This window comes from Coturnix japonica, chromosome 1, assembly GCF_054131305.1.
Source record: "Coturnix japonica strain WE chromosome 1, WE-NBRP24, whole genome shotgun sequence".
NCBI lineage: Eukaryota > Metazoa > Chordata > Aves > Galliformes > Phasianidae > Coturnix > Coturnix japonica.
Genome location: NC_140663.1, coordinates 57342867 through 57361479, shown reverse-complemented (window position 1 = coordinate 57361479; position 18613 = coordinate 57342867). Strand labels below are relative to the sequence as shown.

The window sequence follows — 18613 nt, the reverse complement described above, 5'->3', positions numbered from 1 at the left end:
TAGTAAAAAAAAGAGTAGCTGCTTCTTAAATCTTTGCAAAAGATAAATATGTATAATTTTTCATAGCTTTCTACAGTCACTGCAAACAGAATTCTCAAAGATGAGCCTTTCTCTTGTTTTCCAGGTCATAACTGGACTTCTTCGCAGAGCGGATGAGGTGAGGAAGTTTATTTCCTAGAAAAGGTGTCTTGTGAATCCACTGTGATCTCTTGGTCCAGCCTGGCTTTTGCAGATGTTGTTGCTTACTAATACCAAGCCAGTTTACTGTGTAATGAGTCAGCCATGCTGGTGTCCTGCAATACTTCCCGTTGTTCTTCATTTCCTTTCTTGGGGAGTACAGTGTCTCTCAAGCCATGTCTCTGGGTAATTCCCAGCTACAGAGCAGGATTTATTGAGAAGCCAAATGCACAACTTTCAGACACCCATATACAGCTGTGTATGCTTTGTGTGGCACAAGTATTGGGCAAAAAATGCAGGTTTTTCTTGTATTTATGCAGACTTGAAACTGAATTTAGGTTTGCCCATGCCTATGGTGTTTTATGATTGTTTTGCCTTTTCTTCAAGCAGTGAGTCTGCCTGTGCAGATCGCCACAGAGAACTAATTGTAACCTCTCAAGGTAGATCCCTCCTAATGGAAATGAGATTTTTCCGAAAATCTTCCGACAGTGCTGTTGAAGAAACCCAAAACCTTCTGGCAGGAGCTGGCAAAAGCTCAACTAAATGATCCAGAGAAGATTCTGATGGTATCCTTGGCAGCTAGAACTGTATCTGTTTAGGCAGTTGCCTTGTCTGAGTGTGGCAAGAGAAACTCTGCAGCTCTGCCAGTGTTTTTTCATTCTGAGACATCATGTGTTCTTAAATTTAGTGTTGTTATAACTAACCCCTGAGACCTCTGCAATCTAAGGATTCTGAAAGAAACATTGTGGAGGCTTTACTGGCTAGTTACTTCTTTTGTATTTTTGTCTTATCTTGATGTAGCTCATGTTGATCTGCAGTAACAGAAAATTCTGCAACCAGTACTGTTTTTGGGTGGATTACTGCCCTGTGACATTGCCACTGTGTCACTTCATGTCTTTGGCCTGCAAATTCTTCTTGCCCTTCATATCACTCTGTCCTAGGAGTAAAAACCTGCAGCTCAGTCCCCTCAGTTTGATCTCTGCTTCCCTTTCTCGGGTATGTCATGTCACTGTTGTCTGGATAAGGAGAGCTTGTGCAAGGTGTTCCAGAAACGTGGGTCCTAGTAGCCAAGGGAACAGAGCTTGCTGCATTTGCTGCAAGCTGGAAAGCAGTGCTGAAGATGAGCAAAGGATGTTTGAGGTGTGTTAAGACTTGCAGGTGAGACAGAGATAACAAGGGAGAGCAGGTAGGCATGAAGTGAGAGCGATGTTGTTTAGCCAGCATGGATTTGCAGTGCTGTGGCACTGCTGATAGCAGCACCCAGAAGGGAGATGGTACATTGTGATATGCAGTAGTTTACACTGATTTGCTGACATGATCCAAGAAGCACAGTTTATTTTGAGGTACAGTGTAATAACTTGCTCCTCCAACGAGCCCTTTTGCTGAACTGAAAAATAACATGGTCAGTGAGTTTCAAAAATTAGACCTTCTGCTGCTTCGTGATTTGGATGCAGGAGGAATCTATTAATTTCCTTTTCTTAACTGAAAAAATCTCTTTGCCATACAAGGTTACTCTACCAGAGTGGCATTTCTGCAGTGGTAAATGAGATTCAGAGCTTGCTCTGCCTCCATCAGTATTAAGAAAGATGGCAGATTGCTGACAGAATCCATGCATTAGTTGGGATGTGTGTGCCAACCTGCACGTAACAATGCTTGTAATGATTACAGAGAGCTCCTTTGCACCCAGTTGGCAGTGGTGGGTTCAGAGATTTGGATGCCGTGTTCTGAGTCATTGTGTATTACTGCCTCATTTAAGGAATTGCCTGGCTGCGTAGTGCCAGAGGGGTGATATCAGACACAGCTGTGGTCTCCATACAGAAAGCTTCATTCAACTGATGCAAATGTTATTTTACTCCCCTTGTGTGTCCAGGCTGCTTTCAGTAAGATTCCTATAGGATTCATACCTCTTGGAAAGACCTGCACATTGAGCCACACTCTCTACCCTGAGAGTGTGAACCAAGTACAGTAAGTATTAAGTGTTTCTGAAATGCAGCTTTTGTTTGTTTTCAAGAAGCAGTGCTTCTTGGTACTTCGACGCTTTCTTTTTCTTCTATATTACATAGAAATTGGCGGTCTCTGGGCAGAGCCTGATGATTCAGTTTGATATAAAATTGTTTTGTCCACTTCGAAACTGAAGTCTAGTCAATTAATCTCTCTTTTCCTCACACTTAATTCCCTTTCAATATTCCCTTCCTTTCCTTCCATGCTAACAAGTATATTTCTCCTTGCTACTGAAATCTGTTCACTCTGGTTCTCCCAGTGACTAATTAGCATTCTTATTCAGTGGGCCCTTGCTGGTGTCCATCACACATAAAATCCATGATCCAACTGGCATAACATCCTTCATTAATGCCACCGGAGTGCTTTGAAGCTCAGCAGGATGGACAAGGTTGCAATCAGTAGCAAAGATTAAAATAATAATTTACATTTGAGTTCTAAAGAAGCTGTTTGAAATGAGTAATCTTCTTACCCCCAGGTAATGAACTGTGCAGGTGATACTGCAGCATACCGGTGAAGCTGAAAGGAATTTGGTCAGTAGGTTGCTGAACAACCCACACATGTAACAGAACCTGACTTAAGGAGTTTGGAGTGATATTTTAAAAAGAAATACTTCAGTTCCTTTGTCACTATTAGAGCTATTCTTTGGGGTGTAGGAATTGCAGAGATAGTGAGGGAAGGCAGGAGCCAGGAGAAAAGAAAGTCTGAGAAAGAAACAGCTTCCTTCTCTGTCTCAGTGTCCTAAGCCTGATGAAGCCAAAGGCGGTCTGACTTGTTGATTTACATAGATATTGGGTTGGATCTGAAAACTGTTTGGCTTGGTTGCTTTCCAGCTGAAACAGTGGAATTATGCACAGCGTGGAATTTAAATTTTACCCAACTTTGTTTAATTAGAGGAAAAAAAAGAGGTTTCAATGAAATGCATGCTTCAAAGCTTAAGTGTAGAGATTTCTTTTGTGAGCAAGAGCACATTGATTACAAAGTCATTAGAGCTACCTTTTATGACAAGAAATGAGGTGGTATCTTATTTAATGTCCCTGACTTAATGGAGGCCAAAACAAAGTGACAACTGCTAATAGGTAGCTTTAAATTAATTAAGAACTTGAAAATGTGTTGGCATACCAAGGTGATGCAGTCCCAGGCATGTGAATTGAGATGGGTGTCATGCTGACCCCTTCCCTCCTAGGTTGTTACTCTCACTGCCAATAAAATAAAACTATGTTTGGATCCTTAATACTTGTCCAAAACAGCAGCTAACAGAGTTGCTGCACAGCTTAGGCTGGGAACTTCCTTTTTCTTTTCTGGTCTTTGCTGTTTGTTAGGATGCCTTTGGGCTTTGTTAGGCTTTGTCACAGCTCACACCCACCTGGTTTGCTTTCTTATTTCAAGGAAGTGCAGCACTTTGGCATAATTCTTTTCTTGAAGCTGCAAGAAAAAGCCCCACCAGGATGGTAGTGGAATCTGCTGGGGGAGGAAGTGGGGGGGAAGAAGTATCACTTTAAAGCTTATTCCTTCTGCCTTTGTTTGTTTTTTTTCTTTCCTGTTTCTTTTTCAGACATATTACTAACGCTACCTTGGCTATTTTGAAGGGAGAGACAGTTCCACTTGATGTGTTGCAGATCAAGGTAAAAACGTCTGCTTGTTTGGAGCCTGACATTCCTAAAACTTTCCTACGCTTGCATTGTTCTGTTTAAATAGACTATTTTTCCTCTGTGTCGAGCTGCTGTGAATTTTGGCTTATCATATCAGCAGTCCTGTTGGCAGTCACTTCTCCACTGTATGTTACAGCATCACCTAGTTTAAAATGGAGAAAATACTTGAATGGCTGAATATATTTTGGGGGGAGTTAGGAGAGTTTAGATGAATGTGAACCTTAATTAATATTTCTGTAGAAGTAGTGAGAGATAACAATAGCTGTCTAAGCTGATTTAATAAATTCACGTGCATTGCAGAATGAATAACTTTCAAACTGAAAGGTGTGAAATGGGAAAGCCTTCCACTGTGCTCAGTATGGAGTTTTTTTTTAGTATCTATTATTTTTCTGTTACATTGTAGAACAGAGGTTTCTGCAGCAGGAACTTAGTGCTGCTGTATAAGAACATCTTGCTTTTGGCTGACACTATCCACAGAACAAAATGGCTATTGCTGGGTGTGCAGTCAAACTCAGTCAACCCTTTAAAAAATTCATGTTTTATGTTTCTCGCTGGGAGTAAATGGAATGTGTAACACTTAAGTTCAGGTTGACCTTTATGGCTGTTAGCTATTTATCATGCCTTTTCTGTGAGATTTCTCTTTCGGGATTAATCAGAATTCAGGTTTTATATAGAAATGAAATTTCTCTGCTTTCAAAAAACAAAGTTGGAAAAAAAAGATAAGAGAATGCAATTTTGCACTTTTTAATTCTCTTTGCAGGGAGAAAAGGAGCAGCCCGTGTTTGCACTGAGTGGTTTAAGATGGGGATCTTACAGAGATGCGGGAGTTAAAGCTAGCAAGTAAGAAAACATCATTTTTGAAGCATCTTGTCTAAAAAAATAACCCTCTGTTGCAAATATAGATATTTGACAAGCAGAAGCACCCACTCTTTTTAGATTAAGCATCACACACGAGTGTAAAACATTTCAGGGTTTTTGTCATTTGAAATAAACATGTATTTAGTGCTGACCGTTTCTTAAGGTAATTGCTTTCCTCTCGCCTTTTGGTGCCCATCTCTGGACCTTTGTTCAGATTGCATCAGTGGAAAAAAATTCTCCCTTGAGTAAAGTCGAAGTAAAGTGATGGATTGTTGTTTTTCATCAGTTGCCAATGAAAGGATGGAGATTCTGTAACTCAATTCCAACAAGGGACATCAAATGCAGTAGAAATGCCGTTCAGCTCCTGCCAGAAATGACATGGACCTCACTCTCTGGTGATGGTTTTCTGAATGCCAAACTAATAATCATTGGGTTTTCTCCAAGCGGATATTTAACGTGCCACTGTCTGTGTGTATCAAATTACTGGCATTATGTGGTGAAGGAGCAGCGGGGTCAAATCAGCTCGTTGCTCACACTGCCATAGAGAAATTGCAGGACAGGGTGCTGCTGACCACTAAGTAAATATGATATGTTTTGTGAATGAGCTATCTGCAGGGAAGCAGGAGGTAGCCCTCCTCTGGCATCTGGCAGGTAATTAAGTAGGTTTGAGAGGTGATGTGGGATAGGAGAGATGTAGTAAACAGCCTGAGTTCTTGTGCTGGAGAAACATAGGATATGCCTGGTTGCTTGTGTGGGTGCTGACTCGGCTATGCTGCGGGCTCTCCTGCTAATTGCAACCCCAAGATTAAGGAAGTGCACTTCTCTCCTCTCTGTGTTCTTACTAGGCTTCCTGCCTATACCCTATTATATATCTAGTGTCAGCCTTTGCATCTTTTCCTGCACCCACTGCCTTTCATAAGAGTCACGAATGCCGTGCTGGAGACTTGACAGCACCATTTATACTTGGGGCAGTGTGAAAGACTACAAACCTCATTTCTCCATGAACGTTTTTGAGTGCCCAGAAAACATGCCCAGCTTAGGAAGCACTTCAGCCACAACTGAATGGAGGCTCAGCAAGCTTTGGTTAAGGACCCTGTGTCCTTGTCCTCTTTTTATACTTCTCTCTAAATGTAAACATTTGATCCCTGACAAAGGTGGAATTCTGGGCTAAGTGAACTTGTAGTGTTCCAGTAAAGCTGAAAAGAAGGCACCTTGTATAAAGAGAATTGAGTTGCAAACTGCAGTTCCAGAAGTGTGCCTGGCTATCTCTAAGCTAAGCACTGTCCTGGCGGATACGTAGTACTAAGTTTTACATTTTTGAGGATTCGTTGTTTTACAGGCAATTTCATGGCTTGATGGAAAAGTAGTGTGACTGCTGCACGCCTTAGTAGTTAATGATAGCCTTACATCTTCAGTGCTGTTCAGCTGATGGTGCTTAATGTATGTTGTTGACCTTCTTTTATGGAAGACAATGATCAAAATGTGTACCAAGCTACCTAAGTATAGTCATGTCTTTAGATTCTGTACTGTATTTCATGACTGACAGGATTTTTGTTTTGTAAAACACTGATTTTGGTTTGAGAATACTTTGGGGCGAATGAATGTTTTCCAGTTCTGATCTCTTGCTGCTCATTTTTTTGTTTCCTCCAACTTCACTCTTCACTGCATATTGTAGAGGTGCATCTCACAAACCAAAGGTTTGTGGACCACAAACCTTTAAATTAGTCCCAGTTGTGTTGCCTAACAAGATAAAATTTTGCTACTCACATGCCAGGCTGCCTGTAGGGAAGATTGTATGCTGTGTGCTGGTGATCTGTAACTCAAGAATGGAATGTTGCTGCTAAGCTGCTGGTGTGTAGAAACTTGTGGTATCACAAAGCTAAAGGCTGTAGGGGAGCACTGACTTGGCTAACAAATCTATGTGCCCTAACTCCATACAAGAATTATCCTTCTTCCATTATCATCTGGATGTCTTAAGAGTTCTTTTTGTTCTTTTTTCAGGTACTGGTACCTTGGGCCTCTGAAAACCAAAGCAGCTCACTTTTTCAGTACGTTTAAGGTAAAAAAATAACTGAGGGATGGAGGTGATATTTTTTAGATGATTGTGTAGCTTGGAAATGAAAAGGCTGACTGCTTTGTACACTTTATCTGCGTTCTGGTAGCAATATAAAATGGGAGCGAAACGTAACTTGCTGAAAAACCTATCAGTTATTAAAAATTTCTAACTTATGAAGAGGTGAATGGGAGGCAGAATAGCTCTGCCTTAGGTAAAATCTTTTCTAAGGATCTGTTGCTGCAAGATCACCAGGGGGAGCCAGTAACCACCTTTGGAGCTGGAGAGTAGCAGTGGTGCTGAACACAGCACTAAGCATGTTCTGTCACCTTTTCTAAACAGTATTTCTTATGATAACACCTCATTATGATTTATTTATCTGGCAGAAGTTACGTATGTATTTAGGCTGCTCATGAGTAGTGATAATCAGTTTTCCACATGTAGCTAAATGGAAATGAGGATTCATAGCTTCTGTCTTCTATCTCACCTTTAACTTGCTTAAAACTGACCCTAGAAAGATGAAAATTTGACCTGTGTGAGGGGGAAGGCACTTTCTCTCATGTGCCTTTCCCTTTTCTCTGAACATATGAGAAGCCTCATGAAAAGGCTGTGGGGATACCCAGATGCTGCAGTGGTAGATGAGATCGTGCAGCCAAAGAGTTAGGCTGTAATGTATTCATGAAAGATTTCCCCCTGCTCCCCATCCCCAAGAGATTTGAGATGATGATTCTGTATGCTGATATTCTAAGGGGAAACTTATTCTTCACCTCTCTCCAGCTCCTTTCCCATTTTCCTTGGGGCCTTAGTGAGTGGCAGTGATAGTGAGTCTCACTGGTGAGTTATTCATTCTGCATTTAAAGGATCTGTTTAACCTGCTGAAGGTTAAAGAGAAATGCCCACTTTTTCAGCTATTAAGAGAAAAAGGTTTCTACCTGATCTCCCCCAGTTGTGCTATCCATTGCTTTATGTGCCTCCTATGTTACCATTTTGTTAATTTCTGTAAGAAATGGTCCCAGTCTGCTGAGTTTAATCTTTTCCAAGCTTGTCCTTGCTGCTGTGCACTATATCTTGGTTGATTTTGCTGTAACTGTCCTTGGAAATGGAAATACATTTTTAAAAGGAATCGTATTATTTCATCCCTAAGTTCTCTAAGTGTTTCAGAAATAAGTTTTAAAACAAAGTGAGAGAAAATGAACTTTGTCTATGGGGTCAGTGTCTGTATGTTTTCAGGAGCTAAGATTCAGCTATAGCTCATCAATTTCTGGCATTGGAATGTGAAATTTCACTGAGAATTATGTGTTATTTTATTTCCTCAGGTGCCCTATCAAGCTTAGGTGACTTGTCCTAAGACCTGCTGTGTACTCCACAAGCACCTGACTATACAATCAGATCTTGATTTTTTTGAGTGAATCTAGAGACCAAAAAGTAGATTGAGGCAGTGGCAGCATCTGTGTAGCTCTGAAGTAGTGCTTGTGATCACAGGATGAATAGGCTGTAGGAATCAGCAGAATAAACAATAAGGTTCACAACAAAACACCCTCTGTCTTTTGTTTGTTTTTCCATGTAAATCCAAGGAATGGCCTCAGAAACACCAAGCTGCTCTCATGTATCTGGGTCCAACTGAGAGACCTCCAGATGAGCCGGAGGAGAAGCCATCCAGGCCTCCTTTGTACGTGAGGCTTTACAGACGACTTTGCTTATACTGGTCACCTCCACGAAAAGGTGAGGTGTGTGTGGTGTTATGGTCTAAAGTCACAGGCAGCCTTTACTTACCTGATAGATCAGAGCTGTGGATTGTTTTGTTTGGTCTTATTTTTCTCCACTAGTTTTTTTCTTCTCTCTTACGTCTGTCCCTTTCTCTGCCTTTCCAAAAAATTATTGCAATTTCAACATTGACTTTGTCAAGATACTTTTTTTTTTTTCTTTTTCTTTTTTTTTTTTTAAATGTTTTTCAGAAATAGAACAGAGTAGTTCAATACTTGTGATGTTATAAGCAAAAATGCCTCTGTAAAGAACTCACTGTGTTCACTGGGCTCACGGTTGCTTGCCACTGAAGTATCTCATTCCCCTGTAGAATGACTTCTTTGTGTGGAGAAAGGAGCATCTCTTGTTTTCCTTTGTGGAAGGAAGGAGTGCTGAAACAGAACAGCAAGCATTACTGCAGGAGGCAGTAAAACTTGAGCTGTGCAGAAGCCTGAAGTTTCTCTTACTACCTCACTTGGAAACCTGAGGCATAAATTCTCTTCGCTGTGTTCCATAAGTCACTCCAGAGAGGTTAGTTAGGCAGTTCATGTTGCAGAATGCAAAAGAAAAGGAGCATGCACGTTGTGCGCTATGTAATGATACAGCCTCAACTGGTGCTTCCCGTTCTTCCTAGAGGCTAGAAGAGGGGATTCAGATTGAGACATGGACTAAGTGACCTGTATGGGAGAACCAAACCCTGGAGCTTTTTCCTAAGGTGCATGTTACTACAGCATCCTGAACACTGGCTATCCTAGGGTTTTTCTTTGTGGTAGCTGCACTAAATGTTCCTGTAATACTAGTCTAGGAGGTTGGTTAATCCCTCTGCATAAGAACTCACAGGTCTGCCAGATAATGTGCTTGATAGTCTTTCCTGCCACTGTGTGAACATCAGTGGTTATTTCCTTTTTTTTTTTTCTACAGTACTTCCAAACTTTTGCTGTTTGAAAGAAAGAAAGCTATAGTGGTCATAGTGGGTCAGAGTGATTTTTGTGGCTGGTATTGATGTTTTGTACTTCTCAGCAGTGAAATGATTATCTTTTTAAGTAAATTTCCCTTAATGTTATCTTCTGTATTGGCTTCATAGAAATACCCCAGGAGGTTGCCTCGGAGGACTGGCAAGAACTGAAGCTCTCCACCGTTGAGCTTTCCATTGCAACTCAGAACAGACAGCTTGATCTGACAGTAAGACCATCGTATTTCACTGGATTCCAAATGCTCCCTGCCCACACAGTTTTCTTTTATTGCTTAACTCACATTCTTTTGTCTTCATAAGTAAAGCAGTACCCTGTGCAAGTTGGAGCCTATAATTGAATCTAGGAAAAGGCAAACTTTTTTACACCTAGCTGGTATAAAAGCTCTGGAGACTTCTGTAAAACAAAAGCAGTGCGATCAGGAAGAATCTATGTAACTTGGAGGTTTCATTAGTTCAGTGGAAGCTTTAGCACTACTTGGGAGGAAACAAGGCATCGGAATGGATATTCCTTTCCTTCTTGACCCATGGGAGAGGGGAAATCAGATACTGAAATTTGATCAGTGAGTGCTGGAGTGTAGCTGTGAACATGAATGTCTGCCTAGAAATGAGGCTTCTTGTCTCCCTTCTGACTTACAGAGCAAAGAGTTAAGAAGAAACGGCACTAAAGAAAGGACAGGGGCTACAGTGAGTTAGAGGACAGGAAATGTGGGTGGCTGTGGAAGAGCAGAACAAGGGAGCAAGGGCGCTGTTCCTATGATAGCCTTCTGTCATGTCCTGCCCATAAGGCTTGTGCTCTTTGTTGAGTGCTTTAATTACCTGTCTTTGGCTTATGTCTATGTTTTGGTGCAATGTCATTGCTATGAAAGCTTTTTGGGTAGATGCCAGTCTTTAATTCTGCTGGAGAACTGTAGCACAGTGATCTCTTTCTCTACATGTCTTTCTCTCGGCTGCAGTAAACAGCAGCCACTATCCCAGACTGACAGGAGGTGCTGGACTTTCTGCAGTGTGTTTCTGATACAGAATTCAGACTCTTTAAGAACCTGAAAATCTGAGTTATGTTGATAGGTTATCCTTGTAGGATCAGATTAAAAAATAAATAAATAAAAATCAAATGAGGCAGATCTAGACTTAAGATTTCCTCCTGTGTTCTCCTTAGCTTGTACTACATAAACGTTAGTTTCTTCTCCATCAGTGATTTCTGATTTGCACTGCCGGTGTCTTGGTAATTGTAGAAATAAGACTGCCCCTACCAGAGTATTTTTTTCTTTACTGACTTTCTGTTGTCCTTTGGACAAAATATCCCTTGTCAAGATGTCCCCTAAATTAGAGTCATTGATATGATGTGAGAAAGACCTATCAGGAATTGAAAAATCTCATTGCCACAAACTAGCCTGTACATCCCCCCCTCCTTTTTTTTCCCCCTTATGTCTCCAAGATGTGCTTTAATAATTTATTTAACAAAGAAACAGTGTAGGGCTCTCTCTTGTTTCTCTTCCATATCCCAGATAAATGGGTGACATCCAATTAGGGCAGTTGTACTTCTTCTGTTTCAATAACTGGATGTATCTTGATCTTACATCTTCTTTGCTACTGATCAGCACCCCATATATTTGACTTTGAATCCTCCTCTTGAAGCTATTTTCCCTGCAGCCATCAAAGCTGAATCACAGTACTGTCAAATGGACATCAGGGATCAGGGCTAAATACTGCCAGCCAGTCCTGTCTTTCTTTCTCACTTGTGCCCAGGCTCTCCTGCGAAGCTGATAAAGCTATGCAGGTGCAGCTCAGGCACTGACAAACTTACCTCTGCAGATACAGCAAAGGAACAAAATGAGTTCCACTTCTAAATGTATTCAGTTTTACTTTTGACGTTTTAATTGTATCTGTGCTAGGACTTTTGCCAGAGCAGAAACGTTTGCTTCAATTAAAAAATAAATAAATATGATTTACATCTTAATCAAAGTTGCTTTCTCAGCAAAAGCTTTAATGTCTACTCAGTTTAATGCTGCAAGTGGGGAAGTAGCTAAGTAAGGAATTGAAAGGAGTAATAACGAGAGCACTTTGATTTCAAAATTGTATTGGTTAAAATTCTCTTACTGTAGTGTTTGGTGGCCAAATGCAGCATCATTATACCACTGCTTCAGGTCATGAGAGATCCACTGATTAGAAATCTCTGTGAGCAGAAATAGAATCATAGAATGACTTGGGTTGGAAGGGACCTCAAGGATCATGTAGTTCCAACCCCCCTGCCTGGCAGGGCCACCAAACATACACCTTTACTAGATCAGGTTGCCCAGGGCCCCGTCCAACCTGGTCTTGAACACCTCCAAGGACGGGGCATCCACAACCTCCCTGGGCAGCCTGTTCCAGGACCTCTCCTAGTAAAGAACTTCCTCCTAACATCCAACCTAACAGTCTTTAATAAGTGTGCCAGACGTAACAAGAGCCAAACATGTGAGCCATTATTTCAATTCTTATGGTGTTTATTCTTCTGTAATCTTCAATGAGAAACTGTTCTCTATAATTCTTAATCTGCGTCCCACAGGTCAAGAAAGGAGAAAAAGCATGAAATGCATATTTTGTTTCTTTCAGTGGGTCAAAGAGCTGGCTGTTTTGTAACGTATTTCACTATCATGAGCGTGGTGTTTTGAAATATCAACTGTTTCATTTCTGAATCTGTTTTTTTTGTGTGTGTGTGTGTTTATTTTTTTTGCTTAGCGCACTGAAGACTTCATGAATATTTGCATTGAAGCAGATACTGTCAGCAAAGGACAGTTTGTGAACAGAGGGTGAGTATGGGAATACTGCAATAAAAGATGCCCAAATCTCCATGCAAATCAGAATGCTGATTTTCTGGGAGAGTATGTTATGTTTCTCTCTGATATTCTGCTGTAGAATTCTGCAGCAAAGGTCAGCGATGCATTGCAGAGATTGCTTTGTTCTTTAAAATTCTTACAGATTTTCTTTTTCTGGAAACAAGGCAGATGAGTTTACCTTGAGTTCTTCCTACCTTCATGTACCTTTCATCTTTCTGTCCACTGGGACTGGATGGTGCTACTTGGACAACACCATCATAACCAGCGCTTTGTAGGCAACCATAAAGATTAACTCCAGAACCTTTTGCCTCTTGCTGCTTGGTGGTTTAAGAGTCACAGAGCTGATAAGCTTCCACTAGTGGTACCTGGAATTTCTGAACTCTGATGAGACACAGATTTTAAGTGAAGGGCTCTTTTTCTTCAGTAACTCCTTGAAGATGAGAGATCTGAGCTTGAGCAACTTTTTGTAGATGTGAATTTACAGAAGGACTGTAAGCAGATGTGTCATATGCTGAGCAGGGAGGCTGTGGGTATGAAGAGGCAGCACACAGAGAAAGAGTGAGCATGCATTTCTTACCTGTGTTTGGGGTGTTATCATGCAATGTGATTGTTCCTCTGCTCTCACCAAATATTAATCAGAACTGCTTTTTCCAGCTCCTCCATGCTGTCCCACCAGCAAATATACTCCGTCTTTGGTGCAATTTTTATTACCAATCGGTTTTCTTACTAAATTCAAGGCTGCTCTTCTGTATTCTTCTTCCTCTTTATTTCCTCATACTGTTTTCTAGTCATAGGGCCCCCTCTAGTGAAATCGGGTGAAATACATTTTCAAGTATGTTTTTCACCTGATTGTCATCACTCTCGGAATTCCTGCATGAGTGTCTTGTTTGTCACGCTAATAGCAGAAGTACACACCTTATTTGAGCATCCTGTGAGCTACAGTGGGCGTATAGTCTTCTGATGTATGCATTCATAGTGGATCAGGATGCCACCTGCAACTGCTTTTAGGCTGTATGAGCCATGAGGACCATGTATGCTTTAGACTGAGATGTTTGCTTTAAAGACTACGGAAAAAAAGGAGGAGCAGCAGCAAGAGAAGTGTGGCCTCTTAAAGGGGAAATGTAGAAACCTAAGTAGAAAGTAGAAAGGGGAAATGAAGTAGAAGGAGACAGTGTAATGGGTTCTTGGACACATTGGTCTGAGAAAAAAACTGTAGATGGTTTTGGGTGGTATAAATGGGAGGTGTTTGACTGCACACCCAGTGTACAATATCCTCCATGTGGGTTGGACATGGTTCACACAGCAGCGTGTCACGTTTTTTCTCTGTGGATGTACAGAAAAAGCTTCCCATGAGCAGTGACGTGCCCTGCTAACTAGTTCCTCAGAGACACTGCCAACAAGTTGGAGCTGCTGTACAAGCAAAGCTCCAAGAGAGCTCTTTTGATTAAACACTGCCCAAGTCTTTAAGTAACAACAAAAGAGAAGGGGGTGTGTATGTGTTGGGGAGCAATAGGAGGACCCAGTTACTCCTACAGAGAAGAGTCTGAACAGAAATAAAACACTGATTTTTCAAGGCAAAATTGAGGTGCTCAGAGCAGCTCCCCTCTGTAGAAATGCCCCTTGGCAGTTTGGTTTGTATCAGGTCCTTATTATGGGTTCCCCATTGCCTGGCACCAACAGAGTTTGCCTTTGGAAATGTACAAAGAAGCCTTTTGCTTGTTTGTTTTGTTGTTAAAGCGCCTCCACCAGAATTTGGAGCCAGCTTCTATTCTTGGTGTGAAAGCATGGAGAGGGGTCACTCCAGGGGGTGAGTGCAGTGATCAGCTGCAGTGTAAAGACTCTTGTTACAGAGTTTTACATTGGCCACTTCTGGAGACAAGAACTAGATTAAACCTACCTGTTGTCTACAGTAGGTTTTCCTTGCCTGTATTTTTGTAGCTCAGTGTATGGAGTGGGAGTTAAATAAATTGAAAATATTCCTATTGGACTTTCTGTTCTTACTCCTGTTTTCTTTAGCTGTCTTGTTTCGTGTAAGAGAGTGATAAGGTGCTGGTACAGGCTGCCCAGGGAGGTTGCCCCATCCCTGGAGGTGTTGAAGGCCAGGTTGGATGGGGCCCTGGTCAGGCTGATCTAGTATTAGATATGGAGGTTGGCAACCCTGCAGGGGGGTTGGAGCTTCATGATCCTTGAGGTCCCCTCCAACCCAGGCCATTCTATGACTTTGTGGTCCTTTCATGTAGGATCACTAGAATTGCAGTCGTGGCAAGTGAAGTTCTCCTTTGGCCATTCTTTAGTTACATTTTTTGTCTCTGTTGTGCAAACCTTGATCCCGTAATTGCATATATGTAGGTCCTCATTTGTGGATCAAATAATCTTACTCACCTGAGTACAGTAAGTAGGACCTTATATATTAAACTTTGAGCAGGTTAAACCTTAAGCAGGAAATCTTGTTGCATATTTGTACAGCACTGCATAAACTGTATAATTGCATCTCATCAATGATTTATCATTTATATTGCCAGAGGGATGTTTAATTCCCTTTCATTCATTCATTAATCTTTTAGCATACACATACTGGATTAAAACAAACTTTTCATAGTTAATATTGCTCCTGTCTTTCCCTGACTTTCCTTTGGTGTCTGAGCTTTTATTCCTTTGTTCTTTGGTTATTTCCTACTCTTTCAGCCTCTTTCTCTGGGATTTTCTATGATTTTAAGAGAAGTTTGCATTTCTAGGGTATGGAATATTTGGTGTATAGGATGTTTTTGACTTGTTTTTATGGCTTCTTTTCCCAGGCAAGATAAAGTTATTTAAATTACTGCTTTCGTAACAGTTCTCAGAATGGACAGAGTCGCTGGGGACAGCTGATGTTGTCTATCTGAGAATATCTATCTGTGATAATTGTGCTGTGCTTGAGACCACGCAGCTCTGCTGTCCCCTTAGCTATCTGTGTGTTGCTGTCTGTCTAGACAGGGACCAAAAAGAGGGGTGGGGTGTGGTCCATTTTGTCTTTTGTTGTTGTTGTTGTTAAGAGTTTTTTAGGTTGCTGTTAGGTGTGTGGAATTGGAGGAGATGGCAGCCATCCACTGTGGATGTTGCACTGTTTGGCATATAAGTGAGGAGCACAAGATTGTGCTATAAGAGTATGTTTAGATTTATTCAGTGAACCTCAGTGTAGAAGTTGGTTGGAGGCTGTCAGTGCATACTGATACATACTGACTGCAGCAGAAGAGGCAATCTGTATTTTATTTTCTCACAGTTAAGCTCTCAAGTATTTGTATGCATATATATAACCTTCAGGTTTGTCAACTGCGTAGTGATTTACAAACCCGTAACAATGTGTCAGCTCTAAAGGTGGCTGTTTCTAAAGAACCCTCTGCTTAGCTTACCTCTCTTTTGATTGAAACAGGAGTCAGAAGATGCGTGATCCACATATGTGTCCTGAAGACAGTCAATGCATCCAAGCTAGCAGATGCATCTTGCAACTTCCAGAGGTGAGAAGTTAAGGGGGTGGGGAAACTTGGTCAATTCATTTCCTAGTGCCACGTGATAATGCACATTAAGAAATCCCTACTCCAGATCTGGGATGTTGAGTATACCATCGATGAGACACTCTGTTCCTCAGTGCGGCATGTCAGTCCCCAGCCAGGAGACACATACAGAAATTGCAGCCCAAGTGGTTTGTGAATTAGAGGGGGAGTTTTGTTTAGCCAAGAATTAGACTGCTCCCCAAACCTGTCACATATGCAGTGCTGGAGGCTGTAAAGGAGCTCTTACTCATATGCATTGAATAGACAAACCTTCACCATTGTACTGAAGATAGAATTCCCCATCTGTGTTTTACCCTAGAAGGGATCTGCCATAGAGAAGATAAATATCAGTGTCTTATGTAGACGAGGTAGGAAGGAGGTTGGGCAGTGGGGCTCAAGTCAACACATGGAAGTTTCGCTAAACTTTGAGTAGATCGGGCTGAAAAAGAAGCTGAGACTGTGTCTGCCTGAGTAGTTTAGATTAGTCTGGTGTTACCTCTTAGAAGGGAATGTTGCTGCAGCCTTGGGATGGGCTGTTTCTTGGTTTTGCAAGGGCATTCAGTCAATCTCATGTACCTCTTCAAGGGCCCTCATACCATTTGGAGAATAGATTTCATATTAAGGGAGAATAGAACACAACAAAAAGTGAAAAAAAAAACTTTACCTACCAAGTGAAAATTATGAATTACATAATAATTAGTCAGCATCCTAATATTTACCTCAAATTAGTATTGTGGCAATCTTGTGTTTCTGAAAGAATACTCTGGAGTCCGGGCTAAGTACAGATAAGCCATTGGTAAGGGTCGTGGTATAAAATCAGCTCTTCATTCTACAAGCTGAGACCTTCAGAGCATTTGTGCATGCCACAGAGCAGTGCTGTTTTTTGAACCCTTGATCTAGAGCTGATGAAGGAACTGGAGACAGCTCAGGCCAGTCTCACCAGTTTTGAGAGAAGTAGGATATGTTGATCCAGGTGGACTGCTATAGCTCTGTGATTTACAAGACCTATGCTGCTTTCTCCAGGCTGAGCTCCTTTGACGTACCAGCTCATTTGGAGCTAGTTTAAGTGTCAAAGTGGCAGCCCTGCCTAGAGTGAATGAAGTGCATGCAGAGCAGACACCAGATTTGTGCGGGTAAAGTCAACCTGCCATTTTGAAGAATGATTTTAATCATCGGTGACTTTATCAGCATTAAAGTAAAAGCTCAGGAAAATTCTGCTGAGTAATTCCTGACCTGTGAAATACTTTGCATCTCACATTTCAGATCAATACAGTAAAACAATACCAAAAGGTGTTTGTAACGTGGGTTTAATAGGAGTAATTTAACAGGCACTTCTGCAGATTAGCTTGTGTCACTGCTGGCAGACCAAGAAGAGCCAAACACATATAAAATAGTTTCAAGAGCAAAGAGTCTTTCAGTATAAACAATGTGGGTCATTAAATCTTCCTAGCATTTAATTATCACCAATTAACAACTAACTGAGGTAACATTACACCACAGACTCTCAGTACATTCCGTGCAGTGAAGAATAGCTTTCTCTGTGTAGTTGAGACCGAAGGGGCTGGAAGGCATGGGGAGGCTGTCACCTTGGTTAGCACCCAACTAACTGTTGAACTGTAGTCAATCAGTAAAATCAGGTCTCGGCATTACAGCATTGCTGAAGTAATGTTTGCTGTTCGGCCCTGACCAGTACTGTTATCTGTACGCAGGGCACTGAGGGATCCTTTGGCATTGATAACGAGGAATACGAAGCTATGCCTGTGGAGGTGAAGCTGTTACCCCGGAAACTTCGGTTCTTCTGTGATCCCAGGATGAGAGAGCAGATGCTCCGTGCAGCCGTACAATGAGAATTAATACCAAAGGGGTCACTCTTCACCACTCCTGCCAGGTTCTCTTCAAGGCATGTCCTCACTAACTGGATTAACCCCACCAGATTAACAAGCCATTCAGCTACTTTACACACAAGGTACCTCCACTGAAGGTGGCTATTTGGCTAGTCTCAAGGGGGTTGAAAATGCAAGTTAGAATTCTAAGAATTGCTTGTTAACTTGATGGCATTTTTTCCCCCCTGAATTCAATTGTGTTCCATGCACAGCACTACAGGTTGAGTGCTGTGTGCCAGATGCTACTGCTTTAATGCAATTGTATATTAAAGTAAAATGAAAGAATACTTGTCCTTGCACTGTAAAAGTTTACATCATCTATGTATAAATCTCAGGAAAGCTGGGATCTTGGAAGAATTTGTTTTGGGGCGGTTTATTGAGTATATTAAGCATATACTTAATGCTAAGTATATGAAATGTGGGAATTGCTATATGAAACAGCTGAACGCGTATCTACTCTGTCCCAAAATAAATTGGATATCAGTGGCATGATTTCAAAGCAAGTTTGAAAATTCCCAGTATGTATCGGTCTTATCTTGGTAAGATACTTGTTTTCTCTTCACCTTGCCAGATTCAACAGCACAGAGTTATAGCTAATAACATAGTAGAAATATATTCTTTTGATCAAGTTTCAGTATGTTACACAGAAGCACAATGGAGAATCACCATTGACCTGGAGCTGTATGAAGTCCATGTGGAAATACTCTTTAACAAGCCAAATCAGTCTTTCTTGTAAGTACTCCCTTTGTTCCTGTAGTAGCATGAGACAAATAAGGGCTTCAAAATAACTTTTAATATTAATTGTACCTGGTTGCATTTCTTATTAACGTAAACAGTGCTCATCACTCCTTATGCATCCTGAAGCCCTTTGAGCCCCAGTTCCATAATTGGCTCTGTTGATTTTGAGTGGGTTTGTTTTATTTTTTTTAA

At 41.2% G+C, this 18613-nt stretch overlaps 2 protein-coding genes across 3 annotated transcripts in view; both read left to right on the top strand.

Moving 5' to 3' along the window:
• The window catches only part of AGK (acylglycerol kinase), a 28505-nt gene extending 10323 nt beyond the window's left edge, over positions 1 to 18182 (top strand). Inside the window, exons 6-15 of the mRNA XM_015866723.3 lie at positions 125 to 157; positions 2048 to 2142; positions 3731 to 3800; positions 4588 to 4667; positions 6687 to 6744; positions 8313 to 8460; positions 9566 to 9663; positions 12173 to 12243; positions 15680 to 15764; positions 17510 to 18182. Coding sequence (XP_015722209.2) covers positions 125 to 157; positions 2048 to 2142; positions 3731 to 3800; positions 4588 to 4667; positions 6687 to 6744; positions 8313 to 8460; positions 9566 to 9663; positions 12173 to 12243; positions 15680 to 15764; positions 17510 to 17647 — 876 coding nt within the window. The 3' untranslated portion in view covers positions 17648 to 18182. The remainder of the gene's footprint in view (positions 1 to 124; positions 158 to 2047; positions 2143 to 3730; positions 3801 to 4587; positions 4668 to 6686; positions 6745 to 8312; positions 8461 to 9565; positions 9664 to 12172; positions 12244 to 15679; positions 15765 to 17509) is intronic.
• Positions 18183 to 18203: 21 nt separating this feature from the next.
• LOC107315845 (WEE2 oocyte meiosis inhibiting kinase) overlaps positions 18204 to 18613 on the top strand; it is a 32350-nt gene continuing 31940 nt past the window's right edge. The window contains exon 1 of one of the 2 annotated variants that reach the window (XM_085521376.1): positions 18204 to 18415. In XM_085521376.1, coding sequence (XP_085377502.1) covers positions 18204 to 18415 — 212 coding nt within the window. The remainder of the gene's footprint in view (positions 18416 to 18613) is intronic. The other variant, XM_015866691.3, reaches the window with a different exon arrangement.